The sequence below is a fragment of the Erythrolamprus reginae genome, chromosome 10 (genome assembly GCF_031021105.1).
Source record: "Erythrolamprus reginae isolate rEryReg1 chromosome 10, rEryReg1.hap1, whole genome shotgun sequence".
Lineage (NCBI taxonomy): Eukaryota > Metazoa > Chordata > Lepidosauria > Squamata > Dipsadidae > Erythrolamprus > Erythrolamprus reginae.
The window spans coordinates 39,774,347-39,798,014 of NC_091959.1; the positions used below are offsets into that span (position 1 = coordinate 39,774,347).

Below are 23,668 nucleotides of genomic sequence, written 5' to 3' on the forward strand. Positions count from 1 at the left end.
TCCTTGCGTTTGTATTTTGCTTATGTATGAAGTTTATTTTTCTTTTATAATAAGGTTACACAAAATTTCTTCTTTTCATTTAAAGCAGGGGTAGGGAACGTTGGCTCTTCTATGACTTGTGGACTTCAACTCCCAGAATTCCTGAGCCAATCATGCTAGCTCAGGAATTCTGGGAGTTGAAGTCCACAAGTCACAGAAGAGCCAACGTTCCCTACCCCTGATTTAAAGTAATAGGTTGACTTAAGATATTAATAATGAATTCTTTTTCTGTATTGCAATTTGACTTCTAGAATAAGAGGGGTATTTGCAACCCCAACTTTATGTTAAGTGTGTGTTTGTATGTTTGTCAATTTTAAGAAAATCAATCAAGTTTATTTAAAAAAAAGAATCTGCTTCAGTTCAGAACTGAAAGAAGGAATTCCCTTTGTATCCAGGACAAACAAACGATGTCCAGTTGCCTTTTGAAAAAGAACCTTAGGAACAACCATGACCTGGATGATGGAGAATCTCCATAGACATCATGGATTGTTGCCTTGCATATGTTTGATCCGCTAAGGTTTTTGTAATTGGCACAGTTTCACAAGGCACTTGTTTCTTTTGTCTCACCCCAGCATATCCATGGAAAGTTCGATCGCAGGAACCCATGATGAGCTACTCCAGGTCCTCAAAGAGAAGATGAGGCTCGAAGGACAACTAGAGGCACTGTCATTGGAAGCCAACGAGGTACAAAAGGATCTTTATTTAAAAAAACTCATTGTCCAGAATTATGACAAGCATGTCACTAGTCTTGTAGGTTCAAGGATGGGTTATGAAACATACACTGCTCAAAAAAAATAAAGGGAACACTTAAACAGCATAATATAACTCCAAGTAAATCAAACTTCTGTGAAATCAAACTGTCCACTTAGGAGGCAACACTGATTGACAATGAATTTCACATGCTGTTGTGCACATTCAATTTTGTACAGGACAAAGTATTCAATGAAAATACTTCATTCATTCAGAGCTAAGATGTGTTATTTGAGTGTTCCCTCTTTTTTTTTGAGCAGTATATATTAGATATCTCTGGAAGGAGTGGGGCATTTCAGGTCATTGTTGATAGATGTAGTCTTATCTGTAGAACTCAAAACATCTTGAGATGACATGATCTTAGTGTTCTGTCGTGCTCTCTGGTAGACTCCTCCCAAAAATTCACAGGTACAAATTTCAGACACACACACGTTTGAAAATTCAAAACAATGTTCTTTATAATGAAAATTCACTTAAACCAAGCTCTCTTTTGATATAGCAAAGAGCACTCGTCTCCAAACAAACTGGTAATTTGTACAAGTCCCTTATCAGTTCTGTGATACTTAGTTTGCAGCTGTGAAGCAATTCACAGTCCTTCTTCTTTCACAAAGTGAAACACACTTTGCCCTGGTTTAGTTTCAAAGCGGGGAAAAATCAGCACACAAAAGGTCAAAGTCAGTAAAGCAGTCACGAAACACAAGGATCAGATAATCCTCCACAATGGCCAAACCCACAGGCTGCTATTTATTGAAGCCTCACTAATCACCACAGCCCCACCCAACCACAGTTGGCCTTATTTTCTTTGATAATAATCTCTCAGTTGTTGCTGCCTATGCATCACTCTCCACATACGTGGCTGTATCATTAACTCTTGTTCCGAATCCAAGGAGGAGCTAGATAATTGATCTCCTTCTGAGCTGTCTGCCCCACTCTCCTCCTCCCTGCCACTCATGTCTTCTTGGTCAGAGGAGCCTTCATCAGCAGATTCCACCGGGGGGCAAAACAGGCCTGCAGCATGTGGATGTCTCCCCCACATCCACAGTCCTTGGGGCAGGAGCTGGGCCAGAGCTAACCACAGCAAGCAGTATATATTAGGTATCACTAGAAGGAGGGGGGCATTTCAGGTCATTGTTGATCAATGTAGTCTTATCTGTAGAACTCAAAACATCTTGAGATGATATGATCTTAGACTGGGGCCATTTAAGCCGCAGGATTCCGTTTGCTTCCAGGTGTAGGGATCCCAATGAAAGCATTCCAAGGAGATGGGGGATTAGCCTCTGTTCTTCCTAGACAGCGAGTGTGAAAGTAATACGGGATGGTTTATGATCTTGATGGTAGTTTAGGGTTGTTATCCACATCTACAATCCACCTGTAAACATCCCTGCCGAGAATAGTAGGGAGTGGGGAGGCAGCATTGATACAAGACAAGTTCAGTTTAGATTAAAAATTATGATATAATAACAAAAAACTTTGACAAAATGACAAGATAATAGAAAGAAACTGCCAGCATTTTCTAATAAACGATTTATAGAATTACAAACAGTTCAATCAGGGAAAAGCAAAGAAAGAAGGAGAGGAAGTAGGCCGGAGAAGAGAGAGGGTGGAGAGGTTGGAGAAGGAAGGAGGAGAGAAAGTTAAAGAAGGTAGCGGGATAAGAGGAGAATAAAAAATGGAATTTCAGACTGGCAGATTTTGGTAGTCCAGATTGAAATCGAAGCAAGATATTTTTGGGTTTTTTTCTATTATTATGTGTGGTATATATAGATGCAATTATTTTATATATGATGGAGAAAAAAGCTGCCCCGAGTCTGCGGAGAGGGGTGGCATACAAATCCAATAAGTAAGTAAGTAAGTAAGTAAGTAAGTAAGTAAGTAAGTAAGTAAGTAAGTAAGTAAGTAAGTAAGTAATTTTTTAAAAAACCAATTCTTTTTAAAAAATCCTTCTGAAGAGGTGTCATGGACGAGATACAGTAGTACCTCTAGATACGAGCCGCTCTACATGCAAGTATTTTCAGATACGAGCTAGGAGGGGAGAGACATTTCTGTTCTATTCCCGACCTGAAATTCGGGATACGAGCCGAGCGTCCACTAGGTGGCGCAAGAATCCTTGCTTTTGGTTAGAATCCTTGCTTTTGGTTATCTCGGAGGGGAAAAAAGTTATTTGTTCCAGAATACGAGTTGCCTTGAGATACAAGCTCCCTTATGGAACCAATTATGCTCGTATCTAGGGGTACTACTGTATTTGGTTTTGTGTCCAAAACATGAAGGGTATTTCAGAGGTCTCCAACCTTGGCAACTTTATGATGTGTGGACTTCAACTCCCAGAATTCCTTACCCAGCATGGCCGGCCAAGGAATTCTGGGAGTTGGAGTCCACAAGTTGTAGAGTTGGCAAGGCTGGAGATCTCTATTATAGAAGGTTTTTGAAGGCCTACCTCAACCCAGTTTCGATGACGATACTTCCACCATTGCTTGGCTATGATAGAAAACATGACCACCAGATTTATCTTTGTGTAGGCCCTCAAGGAAAAAGCAGAATTGCAAGCCCAGCTGGCCGCGGTCCAGATGAAACTCCAAACCCACATGGAGCATTCGCAGACCAGCCAGCGGAAGCAGGACTCGCTGAATTCAGAGGTGGCTACCTTGAAGCAGTCCTGCTGGGAACTGGAATGTGCCATGGCCGAGCTGCAGACCACCCTGGAGGCCAAGAACGCTGGCTTGGCTGCTTCCCATAATGACCTTCAGTTGGCCGAAGAACAGTACCAGAGACTGATGGGGAAGGTGGAAGACTTGCAGAAAAATGTCCTTGGCAAGGACAGCGTGGGTGAGTAGAACCAAGCTGAGTGTCTTCGGTCCATTTGCTCTTGCATGAGAAGCCTACAAAGCGTCGAGTCCCAAATAGATTGATTGGAACCTGACCCCAAACCACTTTCTTTGTGAGTCTGTATGGAAGAGAGAAATCAGAAAGTTCACAAGTCTTTCTGATTCATCCTTCCTTAATTATCATGCCTTTGGTAAGTGGGAAGATGAAGACTTTGTCAGGGTTCCAAGTAACACGAGGTGGCACAATGGTTAGTGTTCTGTCGGGCTCTCTGGTAGACTCCTCCCAAAAATTCACAGGTACAAATTTCAGACACACACACGTTTGAAAATTCAAAACAATGTTCTTTATAATGAAAATTCACTTAAACTAAGCCCTCTTTTGGTATAGCAAAGAGCACTCGTCTGCAACCAAACTGGTAATTTGTACAAGTCCCTTATCAGTTCTGTGATACTTAGCTTGCAGCTGTGAGGCAATTCACAGTCCTTCTTCTTTCACAAAGTGAAACACACTTTGCTCTGGTTGAGTTTCAAAGCGGGGAAAAATCAGCACACAAAAGGTCAAAGTCAGTAAAGCTGTCACGAAACACAACGATCAGATAATCCTCCACAATGGCCAAACCCACAGGCTGCTATTTATAGAAGCCTCACTAATCACCACAGCCCCACCCAACCACAGGTGGCCTCATTTTCTTTGATAATAATCTCTCAGTTGTTGCTGCCTATGCATCGCTCTCCACATGCGTGGCTGTATCATTAACTCTTGTTCCGAATCCAAGGAGGAGCTAGATAATTGATCTCCTTCTGAGCTGTCTGCCACACTCTCCTCCTCCCTGTCACTCATGTCTTCTTGGTCAGAGGAGCCTTCATCAGCAGATTCCACCGGGGGCAAGACAGGCCTGCAGCATATGGATGTCTCCCCCACATCCACAGTCCTTGGGGGAGGAGCTGGGCCAGAGCTAACCACAACAGAGTGCAGCACTGCAGGCTACTTCAGCTAACTGCTAGCTGTAGTTCAGCAGTTCAAATCTCACCACTAGCTCAAGGTTAACTCAGCCTTCCATCCTTCCGAGGTGGGTGAAATGAGGACCCAGATTATTATTATTATTATTATTATTATTATTATTTATTAGATTTGTATGCTGCCCCTCTCTGTAGACTCGGGGTGGCTCACAACAACAATAACACAATATATAACAAATCTAACAATTAAAAGTCACTAAAAACCCCTTATTAAAAAGAAAACATACACACAAACGTACCATGCGTAAACTGTATAGGCCCGGGGGAGATATCTCAGTTCCCCTATGCCTGGCGGCAGAGGTGGGTTGTAAGAAGTTTATGAAAGACAAGGAGGGTGGGGGAAATTCTATTCTCCGGGGGGAGCTGGTTCCAGAGGGCCGGGGCCGCCACAGAGAAGGTTCTTCTCCTGGGTCCCGCCAGACGACATTGTTTAGTCGACGGGACCCGGAGAAGGCAAACTCTGTGGGACCTAACCGGTTGCTGGGATTCGTGCGGCAGAAGGCGGTCCCGGAGATATTCTGGCCCGATGCCATGAAGGGCTTTATAGGTCATGACCTTCACTTTGAATTGTGACCGAAAACTGATCGGCAACCAATGCAGACTGCGGAGTGTTGGTGTGACATGGGCATACCTGGGGAAGCCCATGATTGCTCTCGCAGCTGCATTTTGCACGATCTGAAGTTTCCGAACACTCTTCAAAGGTAGCCCCATGTAGGGAGCGTTACAGTAGTCAAACCTCGAGGTGATGAGGGCATGAGTGACTGTGAGCAGTGACTCCCGGTCCAAATAGGGCCGCAACTGGTGCACCAGGCGAACCTGGGCAAACGCCCCCCTCACCACAGCCGAAAGATGGTTCTCTAATGTTAGATTGTTGGGGGAAATATGCTGACTCTTTAAACCGCTTAGAGAGGACTGTAAAGCACTGTGAAGCGGTATATAAGTCTAAGTGCTATTGCTATCTTCTAAAGAGAAGTCTATTCAGGAGCTTCTTTGTGCTTTGATGACCTGTTCCATTCCATTGGATGTCGTATGATTTATTTTAGACTGTGGTTTTGAAAAAAATATAACTCCACCCTTCCTCTATTTACATTTTTTTTCATCCTCTACTTTTAGTTCACGATCTCCGGCAGCAGCTCTCCACGTTAAAAAGCCAACTCCAGCAGGTCGAGCTGGACCGCGCGTCCTTGACCGGTAAGCTGAAGTCATCCCAGGCAGAGATCGCATCCCTGCAGAAAGTTCGGCACTGGTACCAACAACAGTTGGCTGTAGCTCAACAAGCAAGGATTCGTCTGCAGAGCGATATGGCCAACATAAAGGTGAGCACAGCTTGCTTCTCTCCTCCTCCTCCCATTCAGTACCCAGACCTTATTTCCCTAGGTGCGCTATTACCGTGTTAATTCAATAGATCCGAAGGGGGATTGGCTGATTGTGGTTTCAAATGGGGGGTGACAATCTTTGCTTTTAATGGGAAACAATAGGGTTGATATTCCTGGAGGGGTCTGTAATATGGTAAATGATTTAGCTTTACTAGATAAATGGTCAAAGCAATGGAAACTGCAGTTTAACGTTTCCAAATGTAGAATAATGCACTTGGGGAAAAGGGATCCTCAATCTGAGTATTGCATTGGCAGTTCTGTGTTAAGCAAAAACTTCAGAAGAGAAGGATTTAGGGGTAGTGATTTCTGACAGTCTCAAAATGGGTGAGCAGTGTGGTCGGGCAGTAGGAAAAGCAAGTAGGATGCTTGGCTGCATAGCTAGAGGTATAACAAGCAGGAAGAGGGAGATTGTGATCCCTGGTGAGACCACATTTGGAATACTGTGTTCAGTTCTGGAGACCTCACCTACAAAAAGATATTGACAAAAATGAACGGGTCCAAAGACGGGCTACAAGAATGGTGGAAGGTCTTAAGCATAAAACGTATCAGGAAAGACTTCATGAACTCAATCTGTATAGTCTGGAGGACAGAAGGAAAAGGGGGGACGTGATCGAAACATTTAAATATGTTAAAGGGTTAAATAAGGTTCAGGAGGGAAGTGTTTTTAATAGGAAAGTGAACACAAGAACAAGGGGACACAATCTGAAGTTAGTTGGGGGAAAGATCAAAAGCAACGTGAGGAAATATTATTTCACTGAAAGAGTAGTAGATCCTTGGAACAAACTTCCAGCAGACGTGGTAGATAAATCCACAGTAACTGAATTTAAACATGCCTGGGATAAACATATATCCATCCTAAGATAAAATACAGGAAATAGTATAAGGGCAGACTAGATGGACCATGAGGTCTTTTTCTGCCGTCAGACTTCTATGTTTCTAACAATTTTCTGCGGGTTTCCCTGGATGTGAAGAGATGGAGGGAGGGGATGGATTCAACTTGGATATTATGCGTGGGGCGAAAGAGGGTGAAGACAGTCTCCCCCTAACAGTTCCCAGACTATATTGCAGATGTGTATATACTGCTCAAAAAAAATAAAGGGAACACTTAAACAACAGAATATAACTCCAAGTCAATCAAACTTCTGTGAAATCAAACTGTCCACTTAGGAAGCAACCCTGATTGACAATCAATTTCATTTTGTGGTCAGCACATTCAACTTTGTACAGAAGAAAGTATTCAATGAGAATATTTCATTCATTCAGATCTAGCAGGTGTTCTGTGAGCGTTCCCTTTATTTATTTATTTTTGAGCAGTGTAGTTCAGCCTGGCACGAGACTATCTATAGCAGGGGTCCCCAGAGTTGGGCAACTTTAAGACTTGTGGACTTCAACTCCCAGAATTCTCCAGCCAGCATAGCATAGCAGGCTGGAGAATTCTGGGAGTTGAAGTCCACAGGTCTTAAAGTTGCCAAGTTTGAAGACCTCTGATCTATAGGTATGAAACAGCTTGGAAGAATTACTGCGTGTCATTCTTGGTTTGGGTCCTGACACATGTTTGACTCTGAGCAAACCAGCTGCAGACCATTGAGACTCAAGAAAGAATACAGAGAAGAGCAACCAAGATGATGAGGAGACTGGAGGCAAAAACGTATAATGAACAGTTGCGGGAACTGGGTATGTCTAGTTTAATGAAAAGAAGGACCAGGGGAGACATCATAGCAGTGTTCCAATATTTGGGGATCTGCCACAGAGAGGAGGGGGACAAGCTGTTTTCCAAAGCACCTGAAGGCCAGACAAGGAACCATGGATGGAAACTGATCAAGGAGAGATTCAACCTGGAAATAAGGAGAAACTTTCTGAGAATGAGAACAATCAACTGATGGAACAGAAGTTGTCTTCGAAAGTTGTGGAAGCTTTACCACTGGAGACTTTCAAAAAGAGACCAGAGTGCCATCTGTCAGAAATAGTGTAGGGCAGCGGTCCCCAAACTATGGCCCGCGGGCCGCATGTGGCCCGCCAAGGCCATTTATCCGGCCCGTGGGTGAGTGACACAACACAGGGTTCCATCTAATTTCCTATGACTAAAATGCGGTATTTTGTTAGTAACTAATATCTATCATCAAAAAAGTTGCAAAAGTTTTTTTTCTAATTTTGTCATCCAGTTACATTCATTTTCTTTTAATTAAATTCCCTCCTTAATGTTCCTTCAAAAAGTACACCAATTATATTCTAACTTATTAACCATTATGCCAAAGTGCTTCCTTCTTTCTTTATACATTTTTCTATAAGCCAAAAAAACCTACAATCAGATGTTAACAAAAGAAAATTAAAAACAAAACATAAATGTATATGAATTTCAGACTTCTCCCCCCTCTAAATAGTACATCCCCATTTTGTTTTTCACTTTAAAATAAGGTATGTGCAGTGTGCATAAGGATTTGTTCATAGGTTTTTTTAATAGTCCAGCCCTCCAACAGTCTCAGGGACAGTGAACTGGCCCCCTGTGTAAAAAGTTTGGGGACCCCTGATGTAGGGTCTCCTGCTTGGGCTGGGAGTTGGACTAGATGACCTACAAGGTCCCTTCCAACTCTGTTAATCTCTCTGTAGTTCTTCCATAGCTGCCACAGCGAAGGCTATTCTTCTTCCTCCTTGTTCATTTATTTAATCGGTTTCTATGGACAGACATCCATCTCACAATGGCATCTCACTTAGACTGCTAAATTCGGGCACACTCACAACGATGTAAAAACTCATGAGAGCAACACCAATCAGCAATAAACGGTTGCTTTGAATCTCTTTATAAAGGGTATCAAATCCACAATTACAAGCCAAATCACCTTTTAATCTAAAGAAAAGTGTTCTGTCGGGCTCTCTGGTAGACTCCTCCCAAAAATTCACAAGTACAAATTTCAGACACACACACGTTTGAAAATTCAAAACAATGTTCTTTATAATGAAAAGTCACTTAAACTAAGCCCTCTTTTGGTATAGCAAAGAGCACTTGTCTCCAAACAAACTGGTAATTTGTACAAGTCCCTTATCAGTTCTGTGATACTTAGCTTGCAGCTGTGAGGCAATTCACAGTCCTTCTTCTTTCACAAAGTGAAACACACTTTGCTCTGGTTTAGTTTCAAAGCGGGGGAAAATCAGCACACAAAAAGTCAAAGTCAGTAAAGCAGTCACGAAACACAAGGATCAGATAATCTTCCACAATGGCCAAACCCACAGGCTGCTCTTTATAGCAGCCTCACTAATGACCACAGCCCCACCCAACCACAGGTGGCCTCATTTTCTTTGATAATAATCTCTCAGTTGTTGTTGCCTATGCATCGCTCTCCGCATGCGTGGCTGTATCATTAACTCTTGTTCCGAATCCAAGGAGGAGCTAGATAATTGATCTCCTTCTGAGCTGTCTGCCACACTCTCCTCCTCCCTGTCACTCATGTCTTCTTGGTCAGAGGAGCCTTCATCAGCAGATTCCACCGGGGGCAAAACAGGCCTGCAGCATGTGGATGTCTCCCCCACATCCACAGTCCTTGGGGCAGGAGCTGGGCCAGAGCTAATCACAACAGAAAAGAAGGCCACAAATTATAACTCCTAATAGCTGGGAATTGATTTCTTCAGATGTCTCTAAATACAGTTATTTTTTCTCCGTTTTTCCCAGGCTGGACAGATGACTCAGTTTGGGGTGCTGGAACATCTGAAGTTAGAGAACGTCACTCTGTCTCATCAATTAACGGAGACGCAGCATAGATCGATCAAGGAGAAGGAGCGCATCGCTGCGCAGCTGCAAAACATCGAGGTAAAGATGACACAGGTTTCTCTGCGCAACACAGGTTATCTGAATCGGGACTATTTGATCGGCAATCCCGTTCCAAGGAATAACTTTTTAACATTTTATTAGATTCTAGAATAAAAATAGAAAAGCACAAGAGCAAATAATAGGACACTGTGGGGAGGGGAAAGGGAAAGAAAAGTGGGCAGGGGGGATTTAATTTAATTAATTTGACTTCTATGCCGCCCAATCCCAATTGGTCTCAGGAAAAAGGCATTGAAAATCCAACTCCCTCTGTTGCAATAGAATAAAGCATAATAATAATAATAATAATAATAATAATAATAATAATAATAATAATAATAATAATATTTATTGGATTTGTATGCCGCCCCACTCCGTAGACGCGGCTAACAACAATGATAAAAAAAGCATGTGACAATCCAGTAATAAAACAACTAAAAACCCTTATTATAAAACCAAACATACACACAGACATACCATGCATAACTTGTAATGGCCTAGGGGGAAGGAATATTTCAACTCCCCATTGCCTGGCGGTATAAATGAGTCTTGAGTAGTTTACGAAAGACAGGGAGGGTGGGGGCAATTCTAATCTCCAGGGGGAGTTGGTTCCAGAGGACCGGGTCCGCCACAGAGAAGGCTCTTCCCCTGGGGCCCGCCAAACCACATTGTTTAGTCGACGGGACCAGGAGAAGGCCCACTCTGTGGGACCGTATCGGTCGCTGGGATTCGTGCGGTAGCAGGCGGTTCCGGAAGTAGTCTGGTCCAAAGCCATGTAGGGCTTTTAAAGTCATGACCAACACTTTGAATTGTGACCCGAAACTGATCGGCAACCAATGCAGACTGTGGAGTGTTGGTGAAACATGGGCATATTTAGGAAAGCCCATGATTGCTCTCGCAGCTGCATTCTGCATGACCTGAAGTTTCCGAACACTTTTCAAAGGTAGCCCCAGGTAGAGAGCGTTACAGTAATCGAACCTTGAGGTGATAAGGGCATGAGTGACTGTGAGCAATGACTCCCTGTCCAAATAGGGCCGCAACTGGTGCACCAGGCGAACCTGGGCAAACGCCCTCCTTGCCACAGCCGAAATATGATGTTCCAATGTTAGCTGTGGATCGAGGACGACGCCCAAGTTGCGAACCCTCTCTGAGGGGGTCAGTAGTTCCCCCCCTCCCCAGGGAACTTTCTCAACTTTTTACTTTTCTGTAATAGTACAAACTAGCCATTTCTATAACAACAAATCAGTCTAATCAGTAAAACCCAAAATCAAGGTTTCAGTTTTTCCTGCCCACCTCAAGCATAAAGTCAAGAAGCGGTTTCCAAGTAGCAACCAAAGTACCGTATTTTGAAGTATAAGACACACCTTTTTCCTCCCTAAAAGAGGCTGGAAATTTGGGTGCCTCTTATACTCTGAATATATCTCATATTCCTATACTGTATATTCCTTACAGAGAGCTGGTCATTTGCATTCTTTGAGAGTGTCATTGAGGCCACTTGGAGTTTTATCTGTGTCCTCAGAGTCATCTGAGTTGTGCTCTGGGTTCCTGTAGTCTGCAATTTATTTCCTATGGAAGTTCATTCCTACTCCCAAACCTTTCCAAGGGTATTCATCCCAAATTGTATAGCAGAATCTCTACAAAGGTGCAGTTAACCGCACACATGCAGTTAACCATCGCCTTGACAGCTTTCACCACAATTTTAAAACCACTGATGCTTCTTCTCCACAGGCTGACATGTTAGACCAAGAAGCGGCCTTTCTGCAAATCCAGGAGGCTAAGAGTATGGTAGAAGACGACTTGCAGAGGAAACTGGAGGAGTTTGAGGACGAGAAAGAGCAGCTTCAGAAGATGGCTGATTCCGCAGCATCATTGGAAGAGGAGCTAGAAAAGGTACAAATGTTTTGTGCATTGCATTACAGCCAAAGGTGTGTGACTCTCGTGTAAAGGCTGAGGTTGATTCCTGTGGTGGAATGTAGTCTGGATTCCCAAGAGGGAGGGGCTATGTTCCAGAGGAGTTAAGAGGCAAATCAGAGTTTGTGTGTCTGAAAAAGAGGGTGAAGAGGGCTCCTCCTCAACAGTTCCCCCAATATTTGCTTATAGGGACGGTAGTTTGCTTTTAACTTGGCAAGATTCTGTCAGTGGGCGAGAAACAACAAAGCATTCTTGTTGTGGCCTTTCAACTGAGGGCCCTTCTATTGCCAAACCAGAGGAGAAGGAGGAGGTGATGGAGTCAAGGTCAGGATCAAAACAACCTAAGAGCTTTGAGGGGGAAGAGGGAATGGAACTGGCAGAGAGAGAGGCAGAGGCAGAGCCTCAGATGGAGAGTCAACAGCCCTCAGGTCTGGAGGTGGCTGATGAGGAACAGGAGAAACAGCTGATGCGTGAATTTGCAGAGGAGAGGAGAGCAGTGGAAATCTATGGGCTGGTCCTTGCTTGGAAGAATTGTTATGTGCCTTTCTCAGTTTTTGGAAGCTGGCAACTCTTGAGTTAAGAGTCTATAGAGATATTCAGTCCTCCAGGTCATAGTTGTCCCAAAGGTGCTTTTACAAGTGGCAACTGGACTTTCTTGCTATTAAGACGTTTTGCTTCTCATCCAAGAAGCTGCAGTTCTAAAACTGAAGAGAACCAAAACATCTTCAAAGAATAACCACGAAGTCCGGTCTCCTCTTGAAAAAGCACCTTTGGGACGTCTTGAGTTAAGGCCAGGTAGAAGGATGTTTTCTTTTACCTTGGGAGAATATCATGGTGATGGCGAACTTCTTTGTGTTCTTGGCCCAGGTCAAATTAACCCTTCAGCAGCGAGACATTCAGGTGGAGACGCTGCAGCAGGAACAGCTGGATCTGATGAAACAGTTGACCATCACCCAAGAGACGTTACAGACCCGAGACCAAACCGTGGAGGACCTTCAGCTGCGCTATGACGAACTGGAGGCCAGGTGGGCTGAACTACAAGGAGAGGCCGCCTCGAAGGACGACTCCATCTGCTATTTGCAGAACGAGAAGATCGTCTTAGAAGTTGCCCTGCAGGTGGCAAAGTCAGGGCAAGAAGGACTCAAAGAGTCCGTCCAGTATTTGGGGGGCCACACTGAGGCAGCCTCCGATGTTTTGGAGCAGCTCAAGCAAGAAATAGCCATCAAATCAAGCCAGGTATAAATTTCTCCATTTAACCCTCCCTTTTTCATTAGTGTTCTTAGCTATTACAGGTAACCTGCGACTTACGACCCACAATTGAACCCAAAATTTCTGTGGCTAAGCGAGACAGTTCTTAAGATCAATTTTATCCAATTTTACAACCTTTCCACCGTTCTTAAATGAATCACTGCAGTTATTGAGTGTTCTGCCCCAGTTCTGTCCCAGTTACAAACGTAACAAACATACAGTTTGGACAAACAGTAATCAACAAACCACGACTAATAATTGGCTTAGTAGCACACACACACATCTCAGAGCAATCTTTTCTTACAAAAGATTAATCTTCATTAATAGCTGGCCTAGGTTCAAAAAGTCTTAAATCAGAGGAATGCAATTATTTATCTCACAAAGTTTCAAAGGCTTGGCAAAATGCCTAGAAGTCTTCCTTGATAAGCAAGCCGAAGCAGAGAAACAGAGTATAAGCTTTTATAGACCTGAGTTACTCACGACAGATACATGATTCTAAAACGTTGTTTCCTGCAGCCTTTCAGCTGCCTCTGCTGTCCTTAAGTAGACTAGGGGAGTGGCCAATTTGCCCCAAGTCTTACTCCCAAGGAGACTTCCTCTGGATTAACCATTCCTGTCTCTGGGCAGCTCCGCGCGCTCATGCATCAGGAAGAGGAAAAGCCTCTTCTTCCTCATCGCTGCTCTGAGGTCCTGGAGGTTCCAAAGGTCCTGATGAACCTCTGCCTCTGGCACCGAGTCCTCGTCAGCCTCCTCACTGTCCGACTTGGGGTTCAGCTGCACAGGCCACTGATGCATCACCAAGTCGGTCTCTTTTTGAACGGAATCCACTACCAGCTGCATGGGCTGCTGGCGGGCCACAACATTAAGTTAGTAACTCAGTTGATAAGTGAATCTGACTTCCCTATTGACCTATTGCTGCTGAGAATGTTACATAAGGGGATCACGTGACTCCAGGACATTGCAATCATCTTAAATACGAGCCAGTTGCCAAGGGTCTGAATTTTGATCACATGGCCACGGGGATACGGCAACCATCGTCAGGGTGAAAAACAGTCGTGTCACTTATTTCAGTGCCATTATAACTTTGTAAGGGTAAAGGTTCCCTTTGTATATACGTACCAGTCGTTCCCAACTCTAGGGGGCGGTGCTCATCTTTTCAAAGCTGGAGAGCCAAAGACATCTCCGTGGTCATGTGGCTAAATGCAGGAGGTGCAAGGGACGCTGTTCCCACCCAAGTGGTCCCTATTTTTCTACTTGCATTTTTTATGCGCTTTCAAACTGCTAGGTTGGCAGAAGCTGGGATGAGTAACGGGAGCTCACCCCATTACGCGGCGCTAGGGATTTGAGCCGCCGTACTGCCAGCCTTCTGATCGACAAGCTCAGCATCTTAGCCATTGAGCCACTACGTCCTTAACCTTTGAATGGTGATTAAATGAACCGTTACAAGTTGAGGACTACCTGTATTGGCCAGTATAATGGAAATTAAAACGTTGGTCTCCTAGGTTCAGTCTTGCTTCCTGATTATGCATGAGGCCCTTGATTTTTCTTCTTTGGTTCTTTTTTTTAAAAAAATTTAAATTGAGTATAAATATTTTAAAAAAAACATTTAAAACATTACAATACAAACTTAAGACAGTACAACACAAACAAAACAGAAAAACAAAGCACAAAAACTTTTATCACACTTTTTTTGGTACGGTAAATTGCTTTGATGTCACATTTCCATGTATGTGTGTGTGTATGTATGTATGTATGTATGTATGTATTTATGTATGTATTTATGTTAAACTGTATTTCTTTTACAGTTTTCATCTATCACTAATTAATTATTGATTGATATTTACCTATTATAATAAAGATAATATCTATTCCTTACATATCATTACTTATATCTTCCTTCTTTGATTGAGAAGTTTATTTTCCTTCACCCTCATGATTACAACTATATATATTTATGCATCCCCTTTTCCCTCTGTTTTCTTTCTTTCCATCCATTTGTAAAACATATCCCAAACCTCGAAATACACTGAATCTTTTTTTTTTTTTTGATTTAGCTCAATTTCTTTTTTAGTTCTTATCTAACATTTCCTCTTTTTGTTCTGGTAGGTGGAAAACCTGCAACAGGAAAGTACAAATCTGAAGAAGCAAACCCAGAAAGTGAAGGAACAGTATCTCCAACAGAAGGTGTGTACGTGCGTTCTTTTTTCCAAATTTTCTCATTTTGGAGAAATTGGAAAATGTGAAATGTTTTATCCTTAATAAAACACCGTAATTGCACCTTAATTGGCACTGTCAAATTAAGCACCTGAAATAATATACAGTGGTACCTCGTCTTACGAACGTCTCTTCTAACGAACTTTTCGAGATACGAACCCTGTGTTTAAGATTTTTTTCCCTCTTCTTCCGAACTATTTTCACCTTACGAACCCAAGCCATTGCTGCTGGGAAGAAGGGATTTCTTTTTTTCCTCCTTTTTTGAAGAAAGAAAAGGGAGGGGCGGCTTGGAGGGGGAAAGAGTTTGCATTAACAAAAGTAGGAGAACAGCATGCTTGCAGCGGCACTGAAAGGGTGTTTTTTGAAGAAAGAAAAGGGAGGGGCGGCTTGGAGGGGGAAAGAGTTTGCATTAACAAAAGTAGGAGAGCAGCGTGCTTGCAGCGGCACTGAAAGGGTGTTTTTTGAAGAAAGAAAAGGGAGGGGCGCCCCCCTTGCCTTTCTTCCTTCCCACTCACCCTTTAGCCTAGCCTTGCTTCTTCCACCTGCCCCCTTTAGCTGCTCCTCCCTGCCCTCTGTTCGCCTCCCTTCTAAAGTTTGGGATTTTCCTGAAGGATTTGCACGCATTATTTGCTTTTACATTGATTCCTATGGGAAACATTGTTTCGTCTTACGAACTTTTCACCTTACGAACCTTGTCCTGGAACCAATTAAGTTCGTAAGACAAGGTATCACTGTATATGTTTTCATCTCCAGGCCTTTGATCATCTTTGTTGCTCTTCTTTGATCTTTTTCTAAAGTCTCAACATCTCTTGCAGTGTTGTGACCAAAATTGGTTGCAATGTTCCAGGTGTGGTCTTACTAGGGTTTTTATAAAGCAGCACTAATACTTCACGTGATCTTGATTCTGTGCCTCTGTTTATACAACTCAGGATTGTATTGGCTTTTTTTGGCTGCTGCCGCACATTGCTGTCTCATATTCAAGATTCATATTCTTCTTATTCGATCTCCAAAAGTGTTTTGGATTTGCAAATTCCGTACATATTTACACCATTTTAAAGCAGTTGTATTCCCTCCCCCGGGATCCAAACAGCCAGTTTGCTGCAAAACAAGTTTTGTCAACGTTCCAAATAACATCTAAGTTCAAATCAGAGTCCAAGGCAAAAGTTTCCTCAAAGTTCCAATTTATTCCGATAGTCCTGCTGGTGCATTTGTGAGAAATTCGAATCTGAATTCCCAGGATTTCTCCTTCCGGTTTAAAGTTCATTCCCCTGTTCTGCACCCACACGTTTGTCCCTTAGACCATTCATCGTCTGCCAACAGGTCCGTACACTCCCATCTTCTTCTGGGCAGGTGCTGGACAAAGGATGACCTTGAAATTCCTATAAGGAATTTGTTATGGCTGTCTCTACCTCCTCATTCAACAGCCCCTCCCAAATCCTCACAGCACGAATACATTCCAAAAGAATATAGCATAATGTGGCAGGCCAAAATCTCCAAGCAAATCTGGCTTCAGCCTGACAATTAGATATCCTGTAATATTTTCCATCAAACAATTGCACTGGTCAACACAAAAAATTATCAGCAAAAGCAATATGTCTGTTTTATGGAGTTTGATGTGCTGATTCCAAAAATATGCTTAGTTTTGCTCTATCACATAAAGCAGAGGTCTTCAAACTTGGCAATTTTAAGACTTGTGGACTTCAACTCCCAGAATTCTCCAGCCAGTATAGCTGGCTAGAGAATTCTGGGAGTTGAAGTCCACAAGTTTTGAACTTGCCAAGTTTGGGGACCCCTGACATAAAGTGTCTGATATAGAAGCATTTTTGTTATTACATTATTTCTGATGTGTAGATTACTGTTTACTTACTGTCGCCAGTATATTTCTTATACCTTATGATAATGATGCTCCTCCGTGGAAACTCTACCTGCTACAGAAAAACTATATACATTTTTGAAATCAGAACAAAAAAAATGATTCAGAAAAGTACAAGGTCAACTGAGATGATTACAAAAAATATTTTCTCTACACCCGTGTTTCCTATACCTTATAATAATGATGCTGCTCTGTGGAAACTATACCTGCTACAGAAAAAACTATATACCTTTTTGAAATCAGAATTTTTAAAAAAACGATTCAGAAAAGTACAAGGTCAACTGAGAAGATTGCAAAAAATATTTTTTGTAGACCTGTGTTATGTTTGGTTCTTGGTCTGCAGGTGATGGTGGAAGCCTACCGCCGAGACGCACTTTCCAAAGACCAGCTAATCAGTGAACTGAAGACCACGAAGAAGAAGCTGGATGCCGAAGTCAAAGAGCTGAAGCGGCAATTCCTTCAGCTGCAGGGTGAGAAAAAATCCACGGAGCTGGAGAACTCCAAGTTAGCAAAGGAACTGCAGCAGATTCAGCAGCAGATGGAAGAACTGGAGAGCCAACTCCACGTGGCCCAGAAAGAACGAAACGACATGGAGTCAGAGCTACAGGTGGGAAGGAGAATTAAATTTAAGAATTCAACAGAAAAAACCTGAGACATTTCTGTACTTTTCCCTTTTTTAAAAACCATTCTTCTTTTCCATAATCCTGTAGGGATGGCACTGAAATATACTGCTCAAAAAAATAAAGGGGACACTCAAATAACACATCCTAGATCTGAATGAATGAAATGTTTCCATGGAATAGTTTGTTCTGTACAAAGTTGAATGTGCACAACAACATGTGGAATTGATTGTCAATCAGTGTTGCTTCCTAAGTGGACAGTTTGATTTCACAGAAGTTTGATTTACTTTGGAGTTATATTGTGTTGTTTAAGTGTTCCCTTTATTTTAATTTTTTTGAGCAGCGTATAATTTTATCATACTTTATATTAAATTATTGTATTTTTATTCCGATTTCACCTTAAACTGATTTTTTTAAAATTTCATTTTTAATTGTATTTTATTCCAATTTCATTTTAAACGGTATTTTATTTCAATTCTGTTTTAAATTTATGTTTATCAGATTTTAGTAATAATTTGTGTCTGGAATTCTGCAAACTCGCTTAACAAAAGCTTTCCCTCAGGGAACATACATTTTGGGCTCGGTGGTAGTCATAACTCAAGGACTACGTGTGTTTCTTTCAATGAGTCCCCTTGGGATTGGGTGGCATAGAAGTCAAATTAATTGAATTAAATTAAATTAAACCAGCCCTATTCCTAAATAGGTGAGCTCGCTGCATTAAAGAACGTATTATTTCAATATTTTTCTTTCGTGTTTTTACCAAATTTCCCAGTCTTTGCAGTTTGACCAAGAACAGATGACAGCTCTTGTCAAAGTAAACGAAGACTTAAAACGACAAGTTGACGAAATGCAACAAGAAACAAAAATGTGAGTATAAACTTGCTTTAGTTACCTGAATCTACCACATTCCCTCTATCCGTTCTTAGATAACTCTATTTTCCCCTTTTGATCATTGCAAAACCTGAAGGACAAAGTGAGGCATATTGCGTAATACTGTTATTATTTATTTCATTAATTTTGATTTCTTTTGCTGCCCTTCTCCTGGGACTCATGGCGGCTATCAACATGTAGAAATCTAAATAATAATAATTAATAATAATAATTTATTAGATTTATATGCTGCCCCACTCCAATTAAAATCGCCCCTCTCAGATTAAAATCCCCACAATTAAAAGTTAACAAGACATTCATCCATCATCCATCACACATTTATTCCTTGGGTGGAGCAAGGGGTTAAAATTATGATAGAACCTAGAAATTTGAAGGTCTCGACTCTTGATACTGTGTTGTCTAGTATTGTAAGAGGTTTGGGGGGGGGGAGGCTCCTTTCATATTTCCGTCTGGAGCTAAGGACGGAAGCTCATCCCATCCCACGACACCACTTGGGTATTGAACGCTGAGCTTGCTGCTCGTCCACCAGCATCCTAACCGCACGAGCCCTCGTTCTTTACCGACTGCCATTTAGAAACATAGAAGACTGACGGCAGAAAAAGACCTCATTATCCATCTAGTCTGCCCTTATACTACTTTCTGTATTTTATCTTAGGATGGATCTATGTTTATCCCAGGCATGTTTAAATTCAGTTACTGTGGATTTACCAACCACGTTTGCTGGAAGTTTGTTCCAAGGATCTACTACTCTTTCAGTAAAATAATATTTTCTCATGTTGCTTTTGATCTTTCCCCCAACTAACTTCAGATTGTGTCCCCTTGTTCTTGTGTTCACTTTCCTATTAAAAACACTTCCCTCCTGGACCTTATTTAACCCTTTAACATATTTAAATGTTTCGATCATGTCCCCCCTTTTCCTTCTGTCCTCCAGACTATACAGATTGAGTTCATTCAGTCTTTCCTGATATGTTTTATGCTTAAGACCTTCCACCATTCTTGTAGCCCGTCTTTGGACCCATTCAATTTTGTCAATATCTTTTTGTAGGTGAGGTCTCCAGAACTGAACACAGTATTCCAAATGTGGTCTCACCAGCATTCTATATAGTGGGATCATAATCTTCCTCTTCCTGCTTGTTATACCTCTAGCTATGCAGCCAAGCATCCTACTTGCTTTCCCTACCGCCTGACTGCACTGCTCACCCATTTTGAGACTGTCAGAAATCACTACCCCTAAATCCTTCTCTTCTGAAGTTTTTGCTAACACAGAACTGCCAATACAATACTCAGATTGAGGATTCCTTTTCCCCAAGTGCATTATTTTACATTTGGAAACATTAAACTGCAGTTGCTTTTGTGGATTCCCTTCGTAGGGCCATTACCGAACAGAAGCAGAAGATGAACAGGTTGGGTTCCGACCTGAGCACGGCCCAGAAGGAGATGAAAGCCAAGCACAAAGCCTACGAGAACGCCGTTGGGGTCCTCAGCCGGCGCCTTCAGGAGGCCCTCACAGCCAAGGAGTCGTCCGAAGCCGAACTGAATGAACTCAAGGCCCAGATCTCTGAGAACGAAAATAACCACGCTAGCCTGGTAAGGAGACCTCGTTTCCTTGATCTTTTAAAACATTTGCACCCTTGTTTGAGTGGGGACGCTAACCCAGAATGTGTCTCTCTCTTTTCTTTTCTTTTTTGGTAATTTTGTTTAACAAAATTACTCCACAATTTCCATTTTTATGTCAACTCATATACCTTAAAATGTCAATAACACATACATATCTATACATTTTTATTCAACCAGTCAAAAATCAATATCCTGTTTCATACCTATTTTTATTCTTTTTTAAAAAATAGAAAAGCTTTTATTTTCTGTTGAAATAAATGAATCCTATACTTAAGCCTTAAGCATCTCCCAAGTTATATACAGAGTTCCCTTGATTTCCGCGGGGGATGCGTTCCAAGACCGCCCGCGAAAGTCGAATTTCCGCGAAGTAGAGATGCGGAAGTAAATACACCATTTTTGGCTACGTAGTATCACAAGCCATCCCGTAACACTTTAACCCCCTAAATTACCATTTCCCATTCCCTTAACAACCATTTACTCACCATTATTACTGGTACTCACCATTGAATAAGACACTTAGTGATCCTGATATTTATAAACATAATTATTTATTAACAATAATTATTTTTGTTTTTTATTTATTTGCAAAAATTATTAGTTTGGCGATGACATATGACGTCACCGGGTGGGAAAAACCGTGGTATAGGGAAAAAACCGCGAAGTATTTTTTAATTAATATTTTTTTGAAAAACCGTGGTATAGGCTATTCGCAAAGTTTGAACCCGCGAAAATCGAGGGAACACTGTAGTCAACTGACTGACAGATCTATACTGGGAAACTACACGAAGTATTCATAATTGGTAAAAAGAAAGTTGAAAAAATAATCTTTTGTTCAACTGCATTTGTGTTTATCTTTTCCCAGGACACATTTTTAGAGATATCCTGTATCGCAGAGTTCATTTATTATACTATTTAGTCATTTTCTTCTTCCTCCTCCTCTTCTTCTTCCTCAAAACTGTCTTCAAAACCTTCACTGTCTTCCTGGTCTTCATCTACCTCTATTGCTGTATCCCACTGTGGATGTTTTTCCGGCACAGGTTTTGCTTCATGAACTTCCAGCTTTAATGGTTTAATCTGATCCGAGCCCATGTAGGAATCCGATCTTAAATAAACGGTATATTGGTACAAGTGATACCTCGTCTTACAAATGCCTCATCATACAAACTTTTCGAGATACAAACCCGGGGTTTAAGATTTTTTTGCCTCTTCTTACAAACTATTTTCACCTTACAAACCCACCACTGCCGCTGGGATGCCCCGCTTCCGGACTTCCGTTGCCAGCGAAGCACCTGTTTTTGCGCTGCTGGGATTCCCCTGAGGCTCCCCTCCATGGGAAACCCCACCTCCGGACTTCCATGTTTTTGTGATACTGCAGGGGAATCCCAGCAGGGGAATCCAGCATTGTAAAAACGGGAGCTTCGCTGGCAAAGGAAGTCCGGAGGTGGGGTTTCCCATGGAGGGGAGCCTCAGGGGAATCCCAGCAGCGCAAAACGGGCGCTTTGGCTGGCAAAAATTGTGAATTTTGGGCTTGCACGCATTAATCGCTTTTCCATTGATTCCTATGGGAAACATTTTTTCTTCTTACAAACTTTTCACCTTAAGAACCTCGTCCCTGAACCAATTAAGTTTGTAAGACAAGGTATCACTGTAGTTTCCAGGTTTACCCAGTGCTGGAAATTTTAGTTCTACCTCTTCTTGATCTTTTAGTGTACACACATGATATGGCATTGATATTAGTGTTTGTTCCTTCCTATCTGCTATATATCCTGTTTTTTCTCAGGAAAATAGAGAATGTCAACGGGATGAGTTATTTTTGACTATTTTTAGTCCTATTTTTATCCTGTTCATCAGTCTGCTTTCCTTCACTCCGTTACACTCCGTCCCTTCTATCTCCATCTCCTCCTTCAACCTTCTTACTCTTTCTCTCCATCTTCTACTTCCCTCCGCTCCTTCTTCCCTCTCTTCACTTTTCTACTTCCTCCTTCTTCCTCTTTACTTCTCCCTCAGTGCTTCTTATCTCAGTTAATCTCATATTTAACAGACTGATGACATATGCCATACATTACAGTTGTGAGCCACCCCGAGTCTACGGAGAGGGACGGCATACGAATTTAATAAATAAATAAATAAATAAATAAATAAATAAATAAATAAATAAACAAATAAATAAATAAACAAACAAACAAACAAACAAACAAACAAACAAACAAACAAACAAATATTTTAGACTAGCGATGCCTCTCCTATAATTATTATGTTTATATCTTTTCTGTAAATATAACTCTTTATTCATTCATTCATTCATTCATTCATTCATTCATTCATTCATTTATTTATTGGATTTGTATGCCGCCCCTCTCCGCAGACTCGGTGCGGCTAACAACAGTAATAAAACAGTGTATAACAATAATCCAATACTAAAAACAGTTAAAAACCCATTATATAAAAACCAATCATACATACAGACATACCATGCATAAAATTTTAAAGGCCTAGGGGGAAAGTGTATCTCAATTCCCCCATGCCTGGCGGCAGAGGTGGGCTTTAAGCAGCTTACGAAAGGCAAGGAGGGTGGGGGCAATTCTAATCTCTGGGGGGAGTTGGTTCCAGAGGGCTGGGGCCGCCACAGAGAAGGCTCTTCCCCTGGGTCCCGCCAAGCGACATTGTTTGGTTGACGGGACCCGGAGAAGACCCACTCTGTGGGATCTAACTAGTCGCTGGGATTCGTGCAGCAGAAGGCGGTCCCAGAGATAATCTGGTCTGGTGCCATGAAGGGCTTTATAGGTCATAACCAACACTTTGAATTGTGACCGGAAACTGATCGGCAACCAATGCAGACTGTGGAGTGTTGGTGTAACATGGGCATATTTGGGAAACTCTAGGTATATGTTAACTCATCTGCTGCTGCTTCTTCCAAACCTTGTTTTGTCTCCTGGGTCAACCACCAATTAATTTTTTATTTTATTCCCAAATGAACCGCTATGGCTTACCTTCAAAAATATTTATTATCCCCCATGCCTCTAAATTCTCACTTCCCTCACTTGATGTGCCTCTCTCTCTTACCTTCAGGAAAAAATCCGGACTCTGGAGGCGGAATTGCAGTCTCTAACCCATAGTAAGATGATTCTCGAGAAGGAACTTCAAGAAGTCATCTCAGTCACCAGCCAAGAACTGGAAGAATACCGAGAGAAGGTCCTTGAGCTTGAAGATGAGGTAAGGGCTAAATGGTTGATTGACAGTTCAGGGTGTCAAACTCAATTTCACTTAATAGTAATAGCTCAAAATTTTTGGAAGGAAGTACAGAATGAAATAAATAATATGCTAAACATTAATTGGATAATTACAAAAGAATTAGCAATACTAGTAAAATATGGGGAATTACGAGAATTTAAAGAAATCAAAACAGCAGCTTTGGAAAGCGCTCAAGCAGTAGTGGTATTAGGGTGGAAAGATAGCAATAAATAGACAATCCAGAATTGGTACTGGTA

At 41.9% G+C, this 23,668-nt stretch overlaps 1 protein-coding gene across 6 annotated transcripts in view; it reads left to right on the forward strand.

Annotated features, from left to right (window-relative positions):
• GOLGA3 (golgin A3) overlaps positions 1 to 23,668 on the forward strand; it is a 61,730-nt gene that overhangs the window by 17,404 nt on the left and 20,658 nt on the right. For all 6 annotated transcript variants that reach the window (XM_070762693.1, XM_070762695.1, XM_070762696.1 and 3 more), the window contains 11 exons: positions 612 to 723; positions 3,306 to 3,612; positions 5,745 to 5,947; positions 9,672 to 9,809; positions 11,535 to 11,696; positions 12,585 to 12,953; positions 15,072 to 15,149; positions 17,396 to 17,659; positions 18,445 to 18,539; positions 19,934 to 20,150; positions 23,250 to 23,393. In XM_070762693.1, coding sequence (XP_070618794.1) covers positions 612 to 723; positions 3,306 to 3,612; positions 5,745 to 5,947; positions 9,672 to 9,809; positions 11,535 to 11,696; positions 12,585 to 12,953; positions 15,072 to 15,149; positions 17,396 to 17,659; positions 18,445 to 18,539; positions 19,934 to 20,150; positions 23,250 to 23,393 — 2,089 coding nt within the window. The remainder of the gene's footprint in view (positions 1 to 611; positions 724 to 3,305; positions 3,613 to 5,744; positions 5,948 to 9,671; positions 9,810 to 11,534; positions 11,697 to 12,584; positions 12,954 to 15,071; positions 15,150 to 17,395; positions 17,660 to 18,444; positions 18,540 to 19,933; positions 20,151 to 23,249; positions 23,394 to 23,668) is intronic.